Source organism: Lepidochelys olivacea (assembly GCF_965140295.1).
Source record: "Lepidochelys olivacea isolate rLepOli2 genome assembly, chromosome: 1".
In the NCBI taxonomy this organism is placed as follows: Eukaryota; Metazoa; Chordata; order Testudines; family Cheloniidae; genus Lepidochelys; species Lepidochelys olivacea.
The window spans coordinates 170,936,875-170,956,942 of NC_140411.1; the positions used below are offsets into that span (position 1 = coordinate 170,936,875).

General features: G+C 42.4%; 1 protein-coding gene across 4 annotated transcripts in view; it reads left to right on the top strand.

Moving 5' to 3' along the window:
* Positions 1 to 20,068, top strand: part of CYYR1 (cysteine and tyrosine rich 1) — a 106,754-nt gene that overhangs the window by 52,691 nt on the left and 33,995 nt on the right. For all 4 annotated transcript variants that reach the window (XR_014709451.1, XM_084613611.1, XM_084613613.1 and 1 more), the window contains one exon: positions 17,571 to 17,728. Coding sequence is in view for 3 of the 4 variants with exons in the window: in XM_084613611.1 (XP_084469737.1) it covers positions 17,571 to 17,728 (158 nt within the window). In the remaining variant the exon portion in view is untranslated. The remainder of the gene's footprint in view (positions 1 to 17,570; positions 17,729 to 20,068) is intronic.

Consider the following 20,068-nt stretch of genomic DNA (forward strand, 5'->3'; position numbering starts at 1 on the left):
GTAGTGCATGGCAACATACTTCTGCTTATATATTTTTAAACATTCCTTTTGAATATTTTAATCAATTCTTTGAGAAAAATTCTGCCCCAGAGTGATGTGCAGAATTCCTGTCGGGGTAATTGTTCACACACATCGAAGGACAGAATTTGGCCCTTTTTTTATGAGAAATGTTTTCTTTTACAATGATGTGCTATTGTGACACATAGCTGACCCAACTGCTCTACTCAGGAGCTATATCATGAGACACTGAAACATATGTCTCAAGTAGCTATCTTGGAGTGTGACATTTAAAATGAAATGGCCCTATGGGGGTACGCCACAGTGAAAACCACATCAGTATGTGGTCTTGCAGTTACAGATGGTTTTGCTTTTGAATATTTTGTAAACCATATTATTATAGTATTCAGTCACTTCCTTCACATTACTATAAAAATCATGAAAAGTGTACATTAGTAATAGGCTATGAAATAAAGGCAATACTTAAAGCCTCAAGGAGAATTTTTTAAAAAAAATTCTGTTTACAGACCATTCTGGCAATATATCTCAATTTTTCAGTATTTCTGTTTTTTATTACTAGGGACATTTGCATAGAAATGAGCTTTTCTGGCTTGTGGATATCATCGTTTTGCAAAGTAGTAATGTTCCAGTACTGTTACAAAAGCCTAATTTAGTAAAGCTTGTAGTATAAAAAGGAACACACCTAAGAGTGAGGAATATTTTTTGATTCCAGATTGTTTTTAAATGATTGAGTGTAATGGTGAGAGTTTGGGAGCATCTTCTTCCACTGAGAATCTGGGTGTTGTGCATTCTTTTGAGAGGCTATCGCAGAATGTTTTTATAATATAATTTTAAGGCAGCCTAGTAGTGCCAAAGTCCTGCATGATATGGGAACATGAGGCAAAGGAACATTTTAGTTGCATAACATGTAATGGATGAAAACCCAGGCCCTGATTCAGCAAATCACTTAAGCACTTGAGTAGTTCTGTCGACTTCAGTGGGAATACTCATATCCTTAAAGTTAAATATCTGCTAAACACTTTGCTGAATTGGGACCCCACTGAGGTTACATACCTCTTCCCTTACAATCTGTAGGGAAAATCCTTCGCGTCTTACATGCATGAGTAAGGTGTGCTGGTTTTATCCCTGCATCTGTGCCTATCAGTGGCAAAGAAAACAAGACTATGATAGGTGTCATGTATCAGAAGGGTAGCCATGTTAGTCTGGATCTGTAAAAGCAGCAAAGAGACTATAGACTAACAGACGTATTGGAGCATAAGCTTTTGTGGGTGAATACCCACTTCGTCCGATGCCGACGAAGACTTTTGAAGTCTATGATAAAAATTGTGGAGAAATGTATCTAGTAGTAATGGGCCAAATTCTGGCCAGCCCCTATGTGGATGTGCAAAGGGGAAGTGGGATACAAGGAGCTCATCCCACACACTGTATAGGAACTGGCCAGAATTGATAGTGCGTAGTACTTCCTCCCTCCTTGCACCCCATTGGACATAGATGCCTGAAAAGGGGAAGGAAGGGACTGGGTCATGTTTCCACCCTTACTCCATGCTGGCCAGGGTATACTCTGTTATTTATAAGGTGGTGCAGTGGGCACATCAGTGTGTGTTCTCTGGGACTCCTTAAGAGGAATTCTGGCTAATTCATTCATAATTTACCCTTCCTCAGTACCTCAAACATTCCTTCAGGTGAAAGAAGAATCTAGCTCTGTATTATTTAAATTATCTTGTTCACAGGTTTTTACAATTCACTGGCCCCTTCTGCATCCTCAACACCATCACCTTCTTTAGGTAAAATGACCTTAATTATTGCACTTTCTGGAACATACAAGAAAAACAAAACAAAGTGTCGTCCCCCCCCCCCCACGTGCGCAAAAAAAACCTTTGCAAACAGAAATTTCCTGTTTAATCCTCCATAATCTATTTCTTTAGAAATGTAAATTGATTCCTATCACCAATCACTTCCATGCTTAATAAATATAATTTACACATCTGATATTACAGCCATGTTTAACCTGTGCTTGTCTAATCACCTTAATCAGAGTTTGCTGATGATCTCTGCTTATTACATTACACAATAGGGCTCCAATCTTGAGAAGATATATGCACGTGGTTAAAGTTATGCATATATATATATAGATAGATAGATAGATAGATATGTATATATAGATAGATAGATATAGGTAGGTAGATAGATAGATAGATATAGGTATTTGCAGGATCAGGGCCTTGGAAGATAGTCCTGCTTCTCTTGAAGTCATTGGCAGAACTCCCATTGTCTTCAGTGGAACAGAATTGGACCCTGCCCTTCTTACAACTCACAAAAGACATGAGAGTTGTCTCCAGGGGGCTCATGCAGCTTCTGGGAGGAGAAAAGGTAAAGAAAGTAAACAATGTTGTAAATTTGACAAGGAAAAGAATGCTGAAGAGATTCACCTTGAAGTTAGCAGCTGAAAGATTCAAAGCCCATTTTATTATTTATTAGTAAGAGGGCTACATTTTATAGTACATTAGAAAAAAGAGAAGAAAACATTTTTATTTTGTGTTTTTCCCCCACTCTGCTACAGAATTGAATTTTCAGTGTCCTATTTTTATTGGAAGATTTGGAAAAAAGTCTAGGCCAGATCATTCAAAGTCCAAATAGAATTATTCAGATTTACAAAATACAATACCAGATAGTGTTGCCTTTTTAAAAGATATTTCACTGTTGTTTTATTCCTCTGACAATGTTCATAAAGATATAATTTTCTTTTTAAAAAATGAGGGTGTAAATGATTAATGAAGTTGGGCCTTTAATTTTCCACTATGGGTTCCAGGAGATAATTCTGATCATTTAGTTTCTAAAAAATACATCTGTTTCATTTTTACTTTCTTTTCCAGCTTTCCTAAAGACAATAAAATCTTCCTCTTTGAATTGGAATTTAATAAATCTTAACTGTATTTCTTGGGCATGACTTAAGTTCTGAGAATGAAATGTTACAAAAATAAAGTCTAAAGCTTTTTTTCCTACTCTGTAAAAATAGTGTTGCATTTGTGTTTTAATTTGAGAGATTTCTGTTTGGGTATCACACATTCTTTTATTTTGCCATTATGTGTGTTTTTTTGCCTCACACAAAAAAAGGATAAAGGAGAGACTTTTCTTAAGGGGTGAAATTCACCCTTCCCTGAATAAAGCAAGGGTTAATCATCCATAGGCCTGGTCCAAAGCCCACTAAAGTCAGTTGAAAGAGTCCCATTGACTTTAGTGGTCTTTGGATTAGATTGTATGTGTGGTGCATTTTGCAGGGATTGGAGGAGGTGGAGTGTACTCCATCAGCTGAGTTGGCCAGCTGTGGGAACTATAAGCTGGAGTAGTGACCACAGCCTCCATGCAAATGGGTTCAGTCAGAGTCGATACGGGCCTTGTCTATGCTACGGGACTAAGTCGACCTAAATTACACTACTCCAGCTAGGTAAATAATGTAGCTGTAGTCAACATAGTTTAGGTCAACTTACTGCGGTGTCTATTCTGTGATGGGAGACACTGTCTCGTCGACTTACCTTACTCTACTCATTCTGGTGGAGTATCGGAGTCGACTGGAGAGCGCTCTGCAGTCAATATAGCAGGTCTTCACTAGACCCGTTAAGTTGGCCCCCACTGCATCGATCGCAGCAGCAGCGATCCCTGGTAAGTGCAGACATGGCCGCAGACTATCCTTCAGCAGTACACAATGGATGTGCCTCTACCTGCTCCAAGATCGCCTCCTCCTGCAGAGGTACCATGCTGCTGAAGTGGTGCAGTGGGCCTTGCATAAGTGCTCAGTGTTGGGGGGAATTTCATCCACAGAGCCAGATCCTGCTTCCACTGAAATGAGTGACAATATTACCATTAACTCCAGTGGGTGCAGGTTCGGGACTAAAGTGCCCATCTGTTTATACTATGGTTTTCTAGGAATCTCTATCAAATTCTGGTCAGTGATGCTAACATAAAAGCACTCTCAGCAAGAAAATGTACAGAGAACTAGAATTGATGTCATCAGTTGAACTTTTTTGCTCTTATTATGTCATTGCTGTGCTTTAGGTGGCCACTTGTCCTTGTGGTCCATTGATATGAACAGAATTAAAAGTTATTGTGGCTCTTCCAATGCAATGTATTTTTGGTTCTCTATCAAAAGAGGAGAGCTCTTTGTCTGTATAATGCTTGTTCCTCGAGCATTTGTTTGAGTAACTCGTTCCTTATAAGGCACCTCTCTGCAAATTGGGTTTCTTTCCTCAGAGGGCTTATCTGAATTTTTGCATTTGTTGGCTGATATTTTCTTTTGACAGCCATTAGTAGATGGCAATATAGTTCTTTCTAGTGTTTCACTAATGGAGCACTTAGAGACTGTATAATATTCAGTAGAAAAATTCTTGTATTTGAGAACAAGCCTTAGCAATTTTATATAAGCTGTTGTATCTGTTTTTCTAGAGTACTTGTGTTTCCAGACATGGCCACCATGAAGGAAAGAATGTTATTCTGTGGCCTTAGCCTTTCCAGAGCTGTGGGAGATCGTTTGAGTGAGTAGCAGTTTGAATCAATAGCACATAGTCTCACATGAAGTATGCCACATTTTGGCTTATGACTCTTTTGGTGTATTAGAGATTGCTTACATATGCACATACAGCACCACTCAACTGGAGTTGTGTCTTACTGTTTTGAAGAAGTTTGATTTCCACGTCTAACTTCTGCTTTTCAAGGTACTTAACTTTTCCAGCTCAGCCAGATAGCTTTGAATCGTTGGGAATCTATTCCTTTTCATTATAATAATCACAAGCACACATTGATTTCGAGTTTTGTTCATTTATTTTGTCCTTTTGTTTTCAGTTTTTAGTTTTAATAATTCTTTCAACCACTACACTTCTCAAAGAAAAGCGACCGTGTGTTTTGACATTTAAGACTAAACAATAGCTGTTCTATCTCTAATGCACAGGGAGAGGGAGCAGGTAGTCTTCCTCTGTGTGTGTGAGTGGATGCATGTGGCAAAGAGATTTATCTAGTACTTGCAACAGTTCTCTGCAACACAGAGATTTGTAACGTTTCTGTCTGCCTCAGCACACTAGTGCAGGAAACGGCCACAAACTGGATGTTTGTGTTCCAGGGCTGAGTGAGGCATACTTGTCTATGTAGTCTCAGGCATATACTGCCACAGATGAAGCATATCTGGACCCAGTTCTCACTGTGCATCAGCAACTGCAAGGTCTCTGACCTGAGCATTATGGAAGTTTTATCGATTACACTGATAAAGTGCCACCTTCCAAGTCACTCATCCACTTAATATTCTCCCCGCAAGCTCGTGCTCCTCTGTCTCACAGGACAGTAATTAAGAGCCTAGTCTTGCCACCCCTTTAATTAGTGTTTACTCATGTGGGTAACATTGCAGATAATGATCAGAGCTATGTGTGATGTTCTCACTGAAATCTAAAATCATATAAAACTTGCCTGATTTAGGGGTTTGTTAGAAACTTGAAACATGGAACAGGTTCATTGAAAGCCTCAGGAGGACCATGAACCTCTCACATGCACCTGACCTGACCTGATTTGATTTGATTTGTTTTGGCATTGAAGCTGTGGCACGTCCACTGTGGATGCAAACTTAAGTGAAATTTGGTGGGTTTTGATCTGAGGTTTTGGATTCCTCCAAATACCAAGTTCAAAAGTGTAAATGAAGGTTGCAAATTGAAAGCAAATAAATTGTTCAAACAAACCCTGTGAAGCAAAAACACAGAATCTGACATAGCTCTAGAAATGAGCTGGTGGAAATATGTAAAGCCAAATGTTTTCAGAAGCTGATGTAAATGAAATTGGTGCCAGAAACAGGACTTCAAATGTTTACCAAACAAACACTAGTCAGAACATTCTGGGAGGCACTTAAACCTACCAAACCAAGCTGATGTCAAAAGTGGGTTATTACTAGAGTTCTGTAGAGTGGTAGCAATCTGTTCTCCCCACTTTTCTATGGCTGGGGGTTTGGAAGGAGCTCAGCTCTCTTCCTGGGCTGTTAGAGATGTTGCTCCGTTTTTGTTGTGCTCCCGTCTCCTTTCTTGGCTTCTGACTCAGAAGGTGCTTTTTAACAGTAGTCTGAGACCAGGAATACCAGGGACCAAAAGCAACAAAAAGAACATAATTTAAATGTCAGGTTTCAGAGTAGCAGCCATGTTAGTCTGTATTTGCAAAAAGAAAAGGAGTACTAGTGGCACCTTAGAGACTAACTAATTTATTTGAGCATAAGCTTTCGTGAGCTACAGCTCACTTCATCGGATGCATTCAGTGGAAAATACAGTGGGGATATTTATATACACAGAGAACATGAAACAATGGGTGTTACCATACACACTGTAAGGAGAGTGATCACTTAAGATGAGCTATTACCAGCAGGAGAGCAGGGAGGAGGGGGGAGAAAACCTTTTGTAGTGATAATCATTTAAATGTGCGACACTGTAACCCTCCCAGCTATAGATACAGTGTCTGGGTAAGGCCTTTGAGCAAGCACAGCAATGTGGAACATTTCAAAAAGTGGAAATACCATTACAGATTCTATTTCCTTTCCACTCAGCCCCTGAAAAACTCTAATTTCATGAGATTGCAACAAGAGGAGTAGGGGGAGGGGAGTAAAGCAACTGATTAGAAAATAGAGAAAAGCCACATCAAACTAAACTGAGAGGCTGGGATTCAAATACCTTTGTAGTACCTAGCTCAAACAGGTAGGAGGGCAAAGTCAGTAATTGGAAGCCTGGGGCACTGTCCTGATCAAAATTCTTTAAGATAAAAAGTAGAAAAGCTATCATTTCTGATATTGCAGTGTTAATAGCATTTTTCTGTGTCACTTTTGTTTTAAGTTAAATGTATTGACAGTTTTTCAAATGGCAATAAAAGCATTTAATTTCTCTACTATTGGACTGATTGTCTCAGGGTTTCAATGCCATGATTTGAATCTGTTCACTTTTAAAATTCAAGACTGATCAAAATGTAGTTGCTTAGCCATTATCAAGTTATAGCCTGAAATCATTTCCTATTATGAAAAACATGCTAATTTTACTGTTCTGTTGTCGTCATCGTCCCCCCCGCCCAATTTCTTCCCTCCTCCTTATCTGCTTTATCTGACTTTCATGTTTTGTCATAAACCCACTGATGAGCTCTTCAGGACAGGGACCTTCTTCTTGGGACTTGCTCACTGACACCCTCATCCTTGACTGGAACACCTATACTGTAATACAAACTGATAATAATGTTATCCTATGTGAAATGATTTAGGGATGTCAGGTGCATTTCTGCACCAGAGTTGTCCTTGGTGGGCAGTCAGGACAGAAAGTCCAAGACTAAATGGATGTGGTTTTCAAACAACAATGACCTTTGTACCCTGGAGGTGATCCCATAGCTGAGGCATGATGTTGGGAAGCTGGAGGCATGCATGCGCTGCTGACACTCTCTTGTTCTACTGACAGATGACTTCAGTTCCAAGGTCACTTCAGCAGTTTTCACAAGCACTAAATTCATTTCCTGTTTTGTTACAAGAAATAAAATCGACATAAAGACCTTTTCGTGTGTGTCCTGAATGCACTGAGCGGGACATTCTGCATCATCCTCTGTGGGGGCAGAGGGCAGAGTTGTAGAGGAACTGAGATGCTTCTCTATTGTTCAGTGCATGGGGAAGGGAGGGAGCACACATCCCCTTCATGGTGTGTTTCAAGCATCCCGGGGGCTCGCTGTTGTCAGGTGAGAGGACTTTGGAATAGGCTAGAGGATCCACAACTATACAAATCATTTGGCCCTTTCTCCCTATGTGGGGTGGGCACCTGTATCTTACAGACTTCTCCAGTGTAGCTTATTTGGAGCACTCTGTTGCCACTCTGTAGCATTCCATTCTTATAACCCCCAGCGGAGTTCTCCACTGCCCAGACAAACTACTCAGGCTATGTGCCAGGAAGAGGAGTGTGCGGATGTGCATAAAGGAAGTAAGCACACTGTGTTCACATGTTTCTGGAAAGATAACTTGTCTGAAAAGTCCATCCAAGGATTACACTGAAACCAGAACAGACTGTAATTATGTATCCTTTTATGTTGCAGTGTATGTGATTTCCTTTCAGGTCCTTTAAATATGCCCTGGCTATACTTCACTGGACGTGCAACTTTGTAACAAACTTGTAGGCTGTAACTTACTGTTCATGCATCGAAAATATTAAAAGACAAAAGATATTCTTCTTAATCCCATGTAGTGTTATGTGTGTCTTGAGCTGCCAGCAGAGAAGGGGGAATGAAGGTTAGGGTTTGCAGTGTATGCCCAAAGGGCTGTACTTTTGCTTTTTCACAGTGCTTATACTTCTCAAGGCACTTTGTGGGCTGAACTGTTAAAAAAAAGTAACTCTCCTTGTGAGTATCAAAGAGGGAAAAAATCAATTTGGATGGAATCAAACATCAGCAACATATTTAGATACACGATCTGATCTCAGTAAAACAGAATTAATGAAGTAACAGTTGAAATTCTAAAGTAGCTGTTGGTGTACTAAAGATTGATTAGCGTGCAGATCTTTAAATTAGTAATTGCTTGTTGAAAAATAATATTACCTTCAGGTGCTTGCTTTGGGAATTTTAGTTTAAAAAAGGAATTCCATGTATAGAGTACCAGCTGGACTGGGCGCTAGCCCTAATTCTGAGTTGCTCTGATTCTGTACTGGGCACAGAAATGAAGAAGGGGCAAAAGTGACTTTAAGCCATTTTTGCATTCCCTCTATTCTCAGAGCCACAAGGGGGATTGCCAGACACTTGGAGTAAATTAGAGCGGCCTCAGGGGTACTCTCATTTATCCTTATACGCTCTATAGTCCCTTAGTAGCCATGGACAGCCAAGAAGAATAGCCAGAATGTGCTGTCCAATGCCCACCTGGGGTTGGGTGGACATAGTACCATTCTACCAGTTCTGTGCTGAATGGGGAACTCTCTTATACAGGGGATATATCCTGTGTACTGTTTTTACCCAGTTCCAGTGGGGAAAAGAGACTCCTATATATACAAATTATGTTTTAAAATATAAAAATAAGGAAGTGAGTAGGAGTTTTGCCTAAGTAAAGACTGCAGAATAAGGCCTTAAAGGCAAAACCAGTCCTACTTCAGTTACTATTCTCTATGCCACTTATTTCATTAAACAGTGGGTACTAGCTAGCCAAAGAATTTCACTGAGTACTAGGTTTGGCAGTTTTCTGACTATATGCAGCCCAGGTTACACAGGCTTCTATTAAGGTGTTCCAGGGTTATGGTCACGTTGTGGTGGAAAGTCTGCCCAAAAGCAACAAGCCTTGGGAAGCCAGAGGATGTACTGAATCAATCAGTCTAATGTAAGCTTTGCCAATGGAACTCCTATAGTGTCCCAGCCATAAATTAAATCTTCCCTCCCTGGGAAAATCCCTGCAGGAGAGTAATAGTAGAGAAGTCTGCCTTCCATGGGGAGGTAAATCCCCTTCAGGTATAGCTTCCCCTGCTAGGATGGAGGGTGGGGGTGCACTTTCAACACCCACAGTCCAGAAGACATGAATCTGCCTTCTGTGTGTGAGGAAAAAGTGTACATGAGCCTGCACACCTTACATGCATGTTAGTCCCACTAAATTCAGTGGAAGTTCTGCCAGTATAAACACAGCAAAATCAGACCTAATTAAAGGTCCAAAGAGTTCATTTTTCAAACATACCATATGCTGGAACAGAGGCTCAGAATATTATTTTTTATAATAGTATCTCAGAGAATTACTTTTTTTAATCCTGTAGCTTCATTTTTGAACACACTATGGAAAATCCTTTAAAAGATATATTAGTACAATTACAAAATTTGTGTTACATGTACCATTATTGATGTACAGTATTTACAAAAATTCAAAGCCAGAAAACCACTCGTACCAACAACTGGCAACAAATTAACTGGAGAACTAAAAAAGTACAGAAAATTGAGACTTCATAGATCAGATGCATAAAGTGAGGATTGTGAAAAGAGTACCCCTTACTGTACTGAAACATAGTAAAATACAATGAGGATAAGGCCGTCTTATGTCTTTTAAGAACAATATTTCTTGCACCCTGTTAAGCTGGATTTCTGTAAATTTCCCAGAGTAAACTACCCCAATAGAAGGAGTTTTATGCTGGTATAACTTTGTCCATACTAGAGGCTTGTACTACTTTAACTATATGTTGTGTTCTAAACTGATATAACCATGTGTGTCACATACTGACCTGACCCTTTAAGAGTAGTGGGCTCAGCCCACCTCCACAGGTGAAGGGAATAAGTCCAGGTGGCACTGGACGAGAGCATGTGAGGCAGAAGCAGGCCTGCTGGGAAATATAAGGGCAGCCTGAGGTCAGGGAAAGATTTAAAGGAGCTAAGATGGCTGAATGAGCTGCTCAACATTGAAAGCCCTTTCTTAGCTCTCAGGTAGAGAGACTGGTAAGTGCAATTCTGCAGAGAGCAGCAGCTGGCTAGGAAGGTTAGAGTGCCAGGAGCAAGCCTTCTGGAGCAAAGTCTCAGCAGGGACAGGACTCAGAATTGTGCACTAAGGGCTGTGGGACAGCTGGGAAGACTGGGTGGAATTCCTTGTATTTTCTTTTGAACTTTGCATCAATAAACCAGACCCACCACTCCACCTCCCTTCCACCTGCCCCTATTGTGGGGGTGGGGTGTTTGATGCATGAAATCCTATATTGAGTCATTGGGGAGTCCAAGAGGCAGAAAGTGAGGCAGCAGATAGCTGAAGCCAGTCTGGCTAAGTCCCTGCTGCATATAGGTAGAAAAACTCTTTGTAGATAAGCTCTTTAAATTTCAGGAAAACCTCTACATTGTTTCGTATGTTAAGGTAGGGAGGGGTGTTCAACAGGCACAATTACTCGGAAGCCAATCTAAGCTATGGATCATGTGCATTTTATGCTTCAGAGGCACACATGCCACAGTGCAAAGTAGATGTCACTGGAACTATAGTATTTGTTTCATTAATCAAGGTTGAAATTCACTTCATTTGCATAAATCCCAAATTATCAAGTTTTGCAGGGGAAGGAAGTCAAGTAGGTGAAATCTACCCCCATCGGTATAGGATTAGGATGTGGGTCTGTAATACAGTCACTGTCCTGTCCTCAGTAGTCACTACTCTAGCCCATGAGTTAGAGCAGTGGTGCCCAAACTTTTCCAGTCGTGCTCCCCTTACCATTCTGAGAATTTGGTGCACCCTCTGTCCAGCCGCCCGGTTCTGAAGGCCAGCACCAGCGCAGACATGAGGGTGGCAGAACCCTGGCCAGCAGCTGCTGCTCTCCAGCTGCCCAGCAATGAAGGCAGCGCCGCCGCCAGTAACAGTGCGGTAGTAATGTGGGACAATGCTGTTGGTGGTGGTGGCGCTGTCTTCAGCATTGGGCAGCCAGAGCGTGGTCGCTGCTGGCTGGAACATTCATGTTGTTTGCAAGGTGGGAGGACTATTTTTTTTAATCCCACTCCTGTTAATTTGCCGGCGGGTCCCAGTTTCTTCATGCCCCTCCCCCGAGAGCCTCTTGTGCCCTTCCCCCCGTTTGCGCACCAGTGAGTTGGAGTAGTAGCTGCTGCCCCTCTGCCATTTGTGCAGGGCATTAAGGCCATTGCATTCACATAGTAGCCAGTTCTGTGGCCATTCTCCCTCTCATCCACCCATCACCACCCTCTGTGACAGCCTATGTCGGGTGGTTTGAGAGACCTCCTATGTGGTGAATGTGAGATTCAGAGGCTTCTTGGATCACCGTTTACTGGCAGCCTCCCTGTGCAGCCCAGCAGAAGATCTGAAGAGATTCTGTGGGCCTGGCACCAGCAGAAATGTTGACTGGTAAAATAGAAATGTGGTGTTAGTGATGGGGAAGGAAACTTGTCTTTTGAATATTTTATTGTTACCCTGAGGATGTCCCTTGGAATTTCATTTTTTTACAAACAAAATCTTTTCTTCTCCCCCTTTACATTTCTTTATACTCTTTTTTTTCTGTCGCTATTTCTATAGCTATATTTTTTTTCCTCCAGGCACATCTTTTCTATGAAGGACCTTGCATAAGCTTTCCTTTAAACTGTTGTACTTCAAAGTTTTCTCTTTCCTTCAACCCTTCCTAGTTGCTATGTGATTCTGCTGTGCAGTTTCTAGGTCTTCCTTTCCTTGACTGTCCTTTTTCTCTAAAGACACTCCCCCTTGAAGAAACTTGCAGTGGTGATAGCATGAAAAATATTATCTCTATCCTCTTAGGTACTGAGTGAAAGAGAGAGAAAGAGCATGCATTTTATAATATAAAAGGAGATAAATTTCTTTATAGGGTATTTAATTGAACAGGAACATGAAAATAGCATTGAAAAAGATTTGGCCATGTCAGAAGGGTAAATAAGTATATTTATGATTTCGCTTCATACATTCTAGCCATACCAAAGGTTATCCACAAAGTGAACAAGTATTTATTTTCACATCATATCCACAGAACAGTCCACTCTAGTCCAACACTCTAGTCATGTCAGGACTTGATTCTGAGAGTTTTAGCCTTTTGGAGCTTGATTTTCAGAAGTGCAGAGCGCTCAGAGCTCCAGCTGAAGTCAGTGGGAGCTGTGGGTGCCCAGCACCTCTTTATAGCATGTTCTTACTGTTCAGCTGATTAGCAGATAGCACTTTAATGCTGTAACACTCTCTTCAAAATCCTCTTAATCTTCTTTTTTTACAAATCAATGTAAAATGCATGACCCTTGGGTCTGATCCAGCGGGCTTTACATCAGCCCCTACTTGAACAGAGAAGCCATTTGAGGGTAGGCAGCTCTTTCTCCATGTCTCATGTTGTCACTAGCAAACTGTCTAAAAGCTAGTCTCTAAACACCACTTTAATGCAAAATCTGACTTCATAAATAGAAACAAAAATGCTTAGCTATCTAAGGCAATTTTTTGTGACTCATTACCTTAGTATCTAAGGCTGGGTCTCAGCTTAAAAATTTAGCTGGCAGGGCTATGTTGTTCTTTCAGGTTTTTGATGACATAGCTTTTTGATGACTGATGACTGGTAAAAGTCCTAGTAGTACTAGCGAAGTACTTTTTGGTATAGCTTAGCTTTCTCCCTGAACCAGTGTAACCTGTGTTTGCAAAAGCACTTTTTCTTCTTCTTTTTTTTTTTCCAAGTATAACTGTATCTACATTAAGAGGGTTTTCCTGGCATAGCTATACTGGCAAACTTTTACATGTAGACAAGGCCTAAGTACCAGTGTAGTATTTGAGCACTAATAGTATTTGCTCCTCATCCAGGTATTTGGACATATTTTGCCTCATTTACGTTGAGTAGTACCTTACTCCATGAATAGTCCCATTGATTTCAAGTCTACTCATGTTGTAAAGTATTAACTTGGCATAAGGAGTGCAGAATCTGGCCCCACTGTATTTATATTGTTGCATTTTTAGGTCAGTCACTGTTTCCAGAGAAGTGGATGGAGCTGTTTGGTTTTGAGATTGGCTGTTTGAGAGGGAGGGAAAGTGGGGTTGGAGGGTAGGGTTGGCCTTTATTCTTTTAACTGTGGTTTGGATTCCCCTCAGATTGTAGGCTGTACTAATGGAAAAATAGTGAATTGTTTTAATCTCAGAGCTTGAGTGAATGAGTGTGGCAGAGCAGATTTGCATATTTGGAACTTTACTGTCGAACAGTTAATGTGGGAGACCTACTTTATGTGTACAAAGGAAAAATAAAACACTAAAATTATAGCCAGCAGTCCAGGGATGTTTGGTTTCAGATTCTGTTTCTTCCACTAAGGAGATAGTTTAAGCACAACAACTTTCTGTATGATTTTCTGATATTGCACTCTAGGGAAAGGTCACAATGATTCATCCATTTAATGGAAGCATTCACAGTACTGAGATGGTTTATAATAAATGGAGCTTTCATTATGCCTTTGGTTTTTGTTTTGTCTTATTTTTTGGTAGTGTCATAAGAAGACTCTTTGGAAATGAAAGAATATCTCACTAAAGTCTTTTCAGAATTTTAAATGTTTTTTTTAATGTGCCCGTTGTTCCAAAAGTGGCTAACCTGGTCCCAGAGAGAACTGGATGAACTTGACAACTGGAAGATCTCAGTCACATAGTCTAATGCTGCAATGTTCTGTTATGTTACAAATAAGGGGCTTCCCATGTCTCACATTTCTAGGCTTGGTTCTAAGTATGGAACACTTAAAGCCTGTTGGTCTAACCCTTAGGGTTCACCAATAAAAGGATTTAAGCACTTTTAGACACCTAAATCAAACATGTAAACCCTCAGAACCCCTGCACAGCTGTTGCATAACCCTGTAGGTGCACGAAGTCCTTAGGAGTCTGTTTCCACCAGTAAAGACCTCTACATTTCTGTTGGTGGGCATGCCCACAGCCATCTAATTCCTGACACCACTGAGCTGCTTAGCACCTAAGCCCTGGCAGGATTCTCAAACTAGGCAATTCCCTGCCTATCTCAGCTGCAGGGCCTGCTCTGACACAAGTTCCTGGGGGCTGTCTACAGGATTGGGCCCCCTACAGAAAAGGAGGAGTTGCCTCTGTGCCCATTATGCCCAATAGTCCAGTTGTTAGAGCATGAGACTGAGGTTTAAATCCCCATTCTGAGTAATTCAGAACAGGTAATTGAACCCAGGGTCTCCCGCATCCCAGGTGAGTGCCCTTATTTTAGTGTTTTATCAAATACTTCACATATGCATTGGGCTCGTGAGAGTGACTCTGTAGCCCGGGGGTTAGGGCACTGTCCTGGGAGACCATGGTTCTAGTCTCTGCTCTAACAACAATACAGATTGCATAAAAAACGTATAATAGCTTCAACAGGAGAGACTGAGAGAGACCCACCCCAGAATAGCCCATTGTCTGCTAGCTATGGCACACCTGCAATGTGGGAGGCCTGCTTTCAAGCAGGCAGAGTGGGGACTTGAATCTGGGTCTCCCACATCCTGAGCAAGAACTCTCAACCAGAGGTGGGCAAACTACAGCCCGTGGGCCACATCCGGCCTGCGGGACCATCCTACCTGACCCTTAAGCTCCCGGCTGGGGAAGCTAGCCCCCACCTCCTCCCCCGCTGTCCCCCCTTCCGCACAGGAATGCCACCGCGTGGCTAGCACAGCTGGCTCTGGCCAGGCAGCAGGGCTGCAGGCTCCTGCTGCTCTGAGCTGCATGGTGTGGGGGTTGGATAAGGGGCAGGAGGGCCCCAGGGGGCAGTTGGGGACAGGGGGTGGTTGGATGGGGCAGAGGTTCTGGGGTGGGGCGGTCAGGGGACGGGGAACAGGGAGCAGTTGGATGGGGCAGACGGCGGACAGGGAACGGGGGGTTTGGATAGGGGATGGGATCCCGGCAGGGCTGGCTCCAGGCACCAGCGAAGGAAGCAGGTGCCTGGGGTGGCCAATAGAAAGGGGTGGCACGTCCACGTCTTTGGCGGCGGGTCCTTCACTCCCTCTCTCCCTCTTTGGCAGCAGGTCCTTCACTCCCTCTCTCCCTCTTCGGCGGCGGGTCCTGCTTCTTTTTTTTTTTTCTTTGCCACTTGGGGCGGCAAAAAAGCTGGAGCCGGCCCTGGGTCCCAGGGGACCTGTCAGGGGGCAGGGGTGTGGAGAGCGGTCCAGGCAGTCAGGGGACAGGGAGCGGGGGGGTTGAATAGGGGGTGGGATCCTGGGAGGGGGCAGTCTGGGGACAAGGAGCGGGGGGGGGGGGGGGGTTGGATGGGTCAGGGATTCTGAGGGGGCAGTCAGGGGGCGGGAAGTGGGGGGGGGCAGATGGGGGCAGGGGCCAGGTTGTTTGTGGAGGCACAGCCCTCCATCCCCAGCCCCCCATACAGTTTCGCAACTCCAATGTGGCCCTCGGGCCAAAAAGTTTGCCCACCCCTGCTCTAAATGCTGGGCTATAAGGAGGTGCCACCACTGTTTTTTCTGAGAAAGGGCTGGCTTAGGTGCTTACCATCAGGAGAGGGTTCACATCTGTTATTCCTGAGGGGAGTCAGACATCTAACTCCCTTTGAGGGCATAAGCATTTCCTTCTGGCTAGCCTAGGCTCTTCAGTGTGATGGCCTCTGTGAATCCCATTCTTAGGCACCTGAGTCTCCCCCTTCACTGTATAAAGAGCCTGGATGCCTCACTCGGGGCTGATGATTCCCTTGGGCACAAAACACTGAGCCTAAGTCCCTTTTGTGGATCTAGAGAGGCCCCTGGACCCATATTTAGACACCTGAATAAATGGTCTGATTTTCAGAAGTGTTAGGCTCTTGCAGTTACCATTGACTTCCACTGAAGCGGCTGGGCACTCACTGTTTTAAAATGCATTCCAGGGCTGACACTTGTATATGAAAACCAACACATTATAAACCCTGTTTTATTTATAACTTTCAGGTTTTCGCAATGCTTTCTTTATTCTCTACATTGCAAGATATCCTATTGTAGCTTATTTGTTATTGAACAAAGTATCAAATTAGAAGACATAAAACATACGTAACAGTATCTACAAGGTTGCTATCTAGAATCCTGCTTTGAAAGTAAAATGATGCACAGAATACAAATATTCAGTAAACCATGTTTTCTCTTTATAAAAGTCACGACTATCAATACTATCTCACACACTGTGCATGCTTCACTGACTGCACAGATTTCAGAGTAACAGCCGTGTTAGTCTGTATTCGCAAAAAGAAAAGTACTTGTGGCACCTTAGAGACTAACCAATTTATTTGAGCATAAGCTTTCGTGAGCTACAGCTCACTTCATCGGATGCACTGACCGAGCCTAGGGTGTATCATAAGGGCTAATTTTGGTCCTCAATATCAGGAGCTCTTTATGTATATCTAAAAGAAAAAATTTGACCCAAAGTGTAAGTGCAACAGGGCTTCCTTCTTCCAAATGGTTTGGAACTACAGTCTGATTAATCACTTTGGGGAAAAGGTAACTGGAGTAAATTGAGCCCCTATAACTGTTTTTAATCATTGTGCAAGTATACATGCTGGATGCACCAGAAGATGTGGGAAAGAATGACCAAATTGAATTTGCTTCTTATTGTTCACAATAGAGAAGGTTCTCCTAAATCTGTGGGCCAAGAGTTGGATAGGTACACAATTCTGCATACTAAAAAAACTTCATGACCCAAAATATAGCAAAGACAAGAACAATACAAATGGAAACATACCATGCAAGCATCTTGGGATGCCCTTAGAAGTACTATGGGAAACTTTACCTTTTTCTAAAGAAAAAAGAATAGTGATACCTTCTAGGGGGAAAACTGCATAATGAGGAGGAGGAGAACTTGTCCTGCACAATATTAAAAAGTCATTTATGTATGCCCTGGAATGAGACAATTTAACATATAGTAAATCGAAAGAATGACCTGGCTCAATGTTCTAGGTAACTTTGAATGAACTGTCTCATTTTGTGTGTGTGTCTGGGATCTTCATGTTTGTTTAGATGCTGTGATGGGTTGATTTATGTGGTATTTGCAATACGCATTTTTGTTTAAAATGAGGAACACTGAAGAGGAAAGGATTTCTTTTTTTAAACTGCCTTTGACTGAAACTCACTGCATATTTCCTCTTACATTTCAGAGGCACAGCAATAGCAGGGATTGTATTTGGTATCGTATTTATAATGGGAGTGATTGCCGGTGTCACCATCTGTATCTGCATGTGCATGAAGAACAACCGTGGGACTCGAGTAGGGGTCATCAGAACTACACACATCAACACCATCAGCACCTATCCAGGTGAGGGTGCTAAGTTACTCCTTCATAAGATTGCCAAAGAATTCCATAGGACATGTTCATAATAGATCTGTATTCTTTAATCATTATGATTTCATAGCAGTGACGATTTTAGTGGGGGTTCATGGAGTCAATTTTACACACAGAAATCATGACACACACACTCCCCCACCCCACTAATGCCGCAAACCTGAGTGGTGCTGAAACCCTGGCCACCCCATTGCAACACCCAGAACAGGGAGCCAAGCCCATCCCCCCCAGGACAAGATCTCCCACTACAGGTTGAGTGTGGGCCAGGCTCACTCTCCAACACCTCCCTCCCCATCTTCAGGCCTCCCGTCCAGGCCAGGATTAGGGGTGTCGGGGTCGCAGGTCAGTGCCTCTCCTGACTACAATAAGAAGAGTTTAGTTAAGTGCAGCCATTAAATGGGGAGGTTACATCCACTCTTGGTTTATAGTAAGTAAAATAAAGCCATAAAGATGTCAACAAAGGATAGCTGTTCCCAATAACTGAGGGCATGTCTACGCTGCAATTAAAACTGGTCCATGTCAATGGACTCAGGCTCGCAGGGCTGTTTAATTGCCTGCAGCCTGAGCTGTTATACCCTTCCACCTCTCAAGATCCCATGGCCCAGGCTCCAGCCTGAGCCCAAATGTCTACACTACAATTAAACAGCCCCACGAGCCTGAGTCAGTTGAGATGGGCCAGCCATGGGAGTCCAATTGCAGTGTAGACGTACCCTAAGATACTTCAAAAACTACTCCAGAGCAGTGTAAAGTGCACCCTGCCATTCCATCAAATGTTCAAGAGTTGGGTAGGTGTGGTTTCAGTGCTTGGGGACGGTCTATACGATGCAAAGGAAGTGTTTATCTAAATAATTTAATAGTATCTGCATCTCAAGCTTCTGGAAACCCAACATATTGCAGATTGGCCAGATTCACAACTGCAAGGGGTTTTGGAAGAGGAGATCTCGATGTGGATCATCTTGCATAGTTCCACCCAGCTCATATCAGGGGGCAGATTTTGCTGAGCCACATCTCCCTCTGAAGGTTTTGCTGAGCTACCCTCCCCACAAAGGTCATTCCCCAGACCTTTTCTTGTGAGCTCCTTGGAGCTGAAATTGTGTCTCCTCTTGCTTCTCTGAAGCATGTAGAATGCTTCTGAATACGCTTAGTAAAGAATAATACATTTAATTTCAAACACATGAACATTAATATTAAACTATATACTTCATTTCCAAGTTACAAGCTACATAGTCAATCCCTAAAATACTGTGATGGTTTGCTATGGAAAATACAAATACTACTAAACTAAATATAGTCTGGTTTTCCGCCATCCAGCCCTTTCTTAATGGCTCTGTGTCGCATAAGGAATAATCATGGTGGCAGGGCATGCAAGGCAATCAGTTGTCTATCATGTTGGTTTCATGTCAAAGTGAAGCCAGGGCATTTGATAACCACCAACCCCATTTATGGGGGTATGTTCCAATATCAGAAATGAATACCTGCGATACAATAAGGCTGAAAAACAGCACAAGAAGCCATGACATAAAGAGAAAGAGAGAGATCTTGTTATATTGTCTCAGGAGGATGTGACAGTACCATGCAGTTGGTTTTCCATATACCAAATTAGGGAAATTGCTTTGGTGAATAATTTTTTAAGGACAGGTCTTTTTAAAACAAACAAAAAAAACGGAGGTATAAGTAGGAGATTGGCCAGGTCCTGTAAGTAAAATCTTGTGGCATGGAAACAGTAGAATCACATAAAGTACACTGAAGAGCCCATTCCTGGAACATCTTATGTGCCTCCTGCAAATTCCAGGGGTGGGAGGAGAGGGCTCTTAACACTTGGCAGGATTAGGTCCTTAATGCTAGGAGCTGTCTGAGAAAATGAATCGGGGCTTATAAAATATTATTCAGTGTTTGTATTCACATGCTAAGAGGCAATCTCTGCACCAAACAGCTTACAGCCTAAAAAAAATATCCGTTGTATTTTTTATCAGTTGTATGACCTGGGCTTGTGGCCTATTTTATGCTCTAATTTTAGCAACTTTATTGAAATTGCCCTGATAAGGGTTTTGTGTTACACATTTTACAAACAGTAAAATCAGTCGTGCTGCACTACAGGAATTCCCCCTTGCCTTAAAAATGGGATTCCGTACCATACTGGGGTTCAGCAGCAAAGATAATGCCACTCCAGACTATACTATGTTTGCCTGACAATCTCCTCATTTCACTACGGAGTTAGTATTTGCACATGTGTCCGTATTGCAGTCTCCTGTACTCAATGTATCTATCTTCCCCCTCACTCCCATACTTGCCAGCTGCACGAAACTTAGCTAT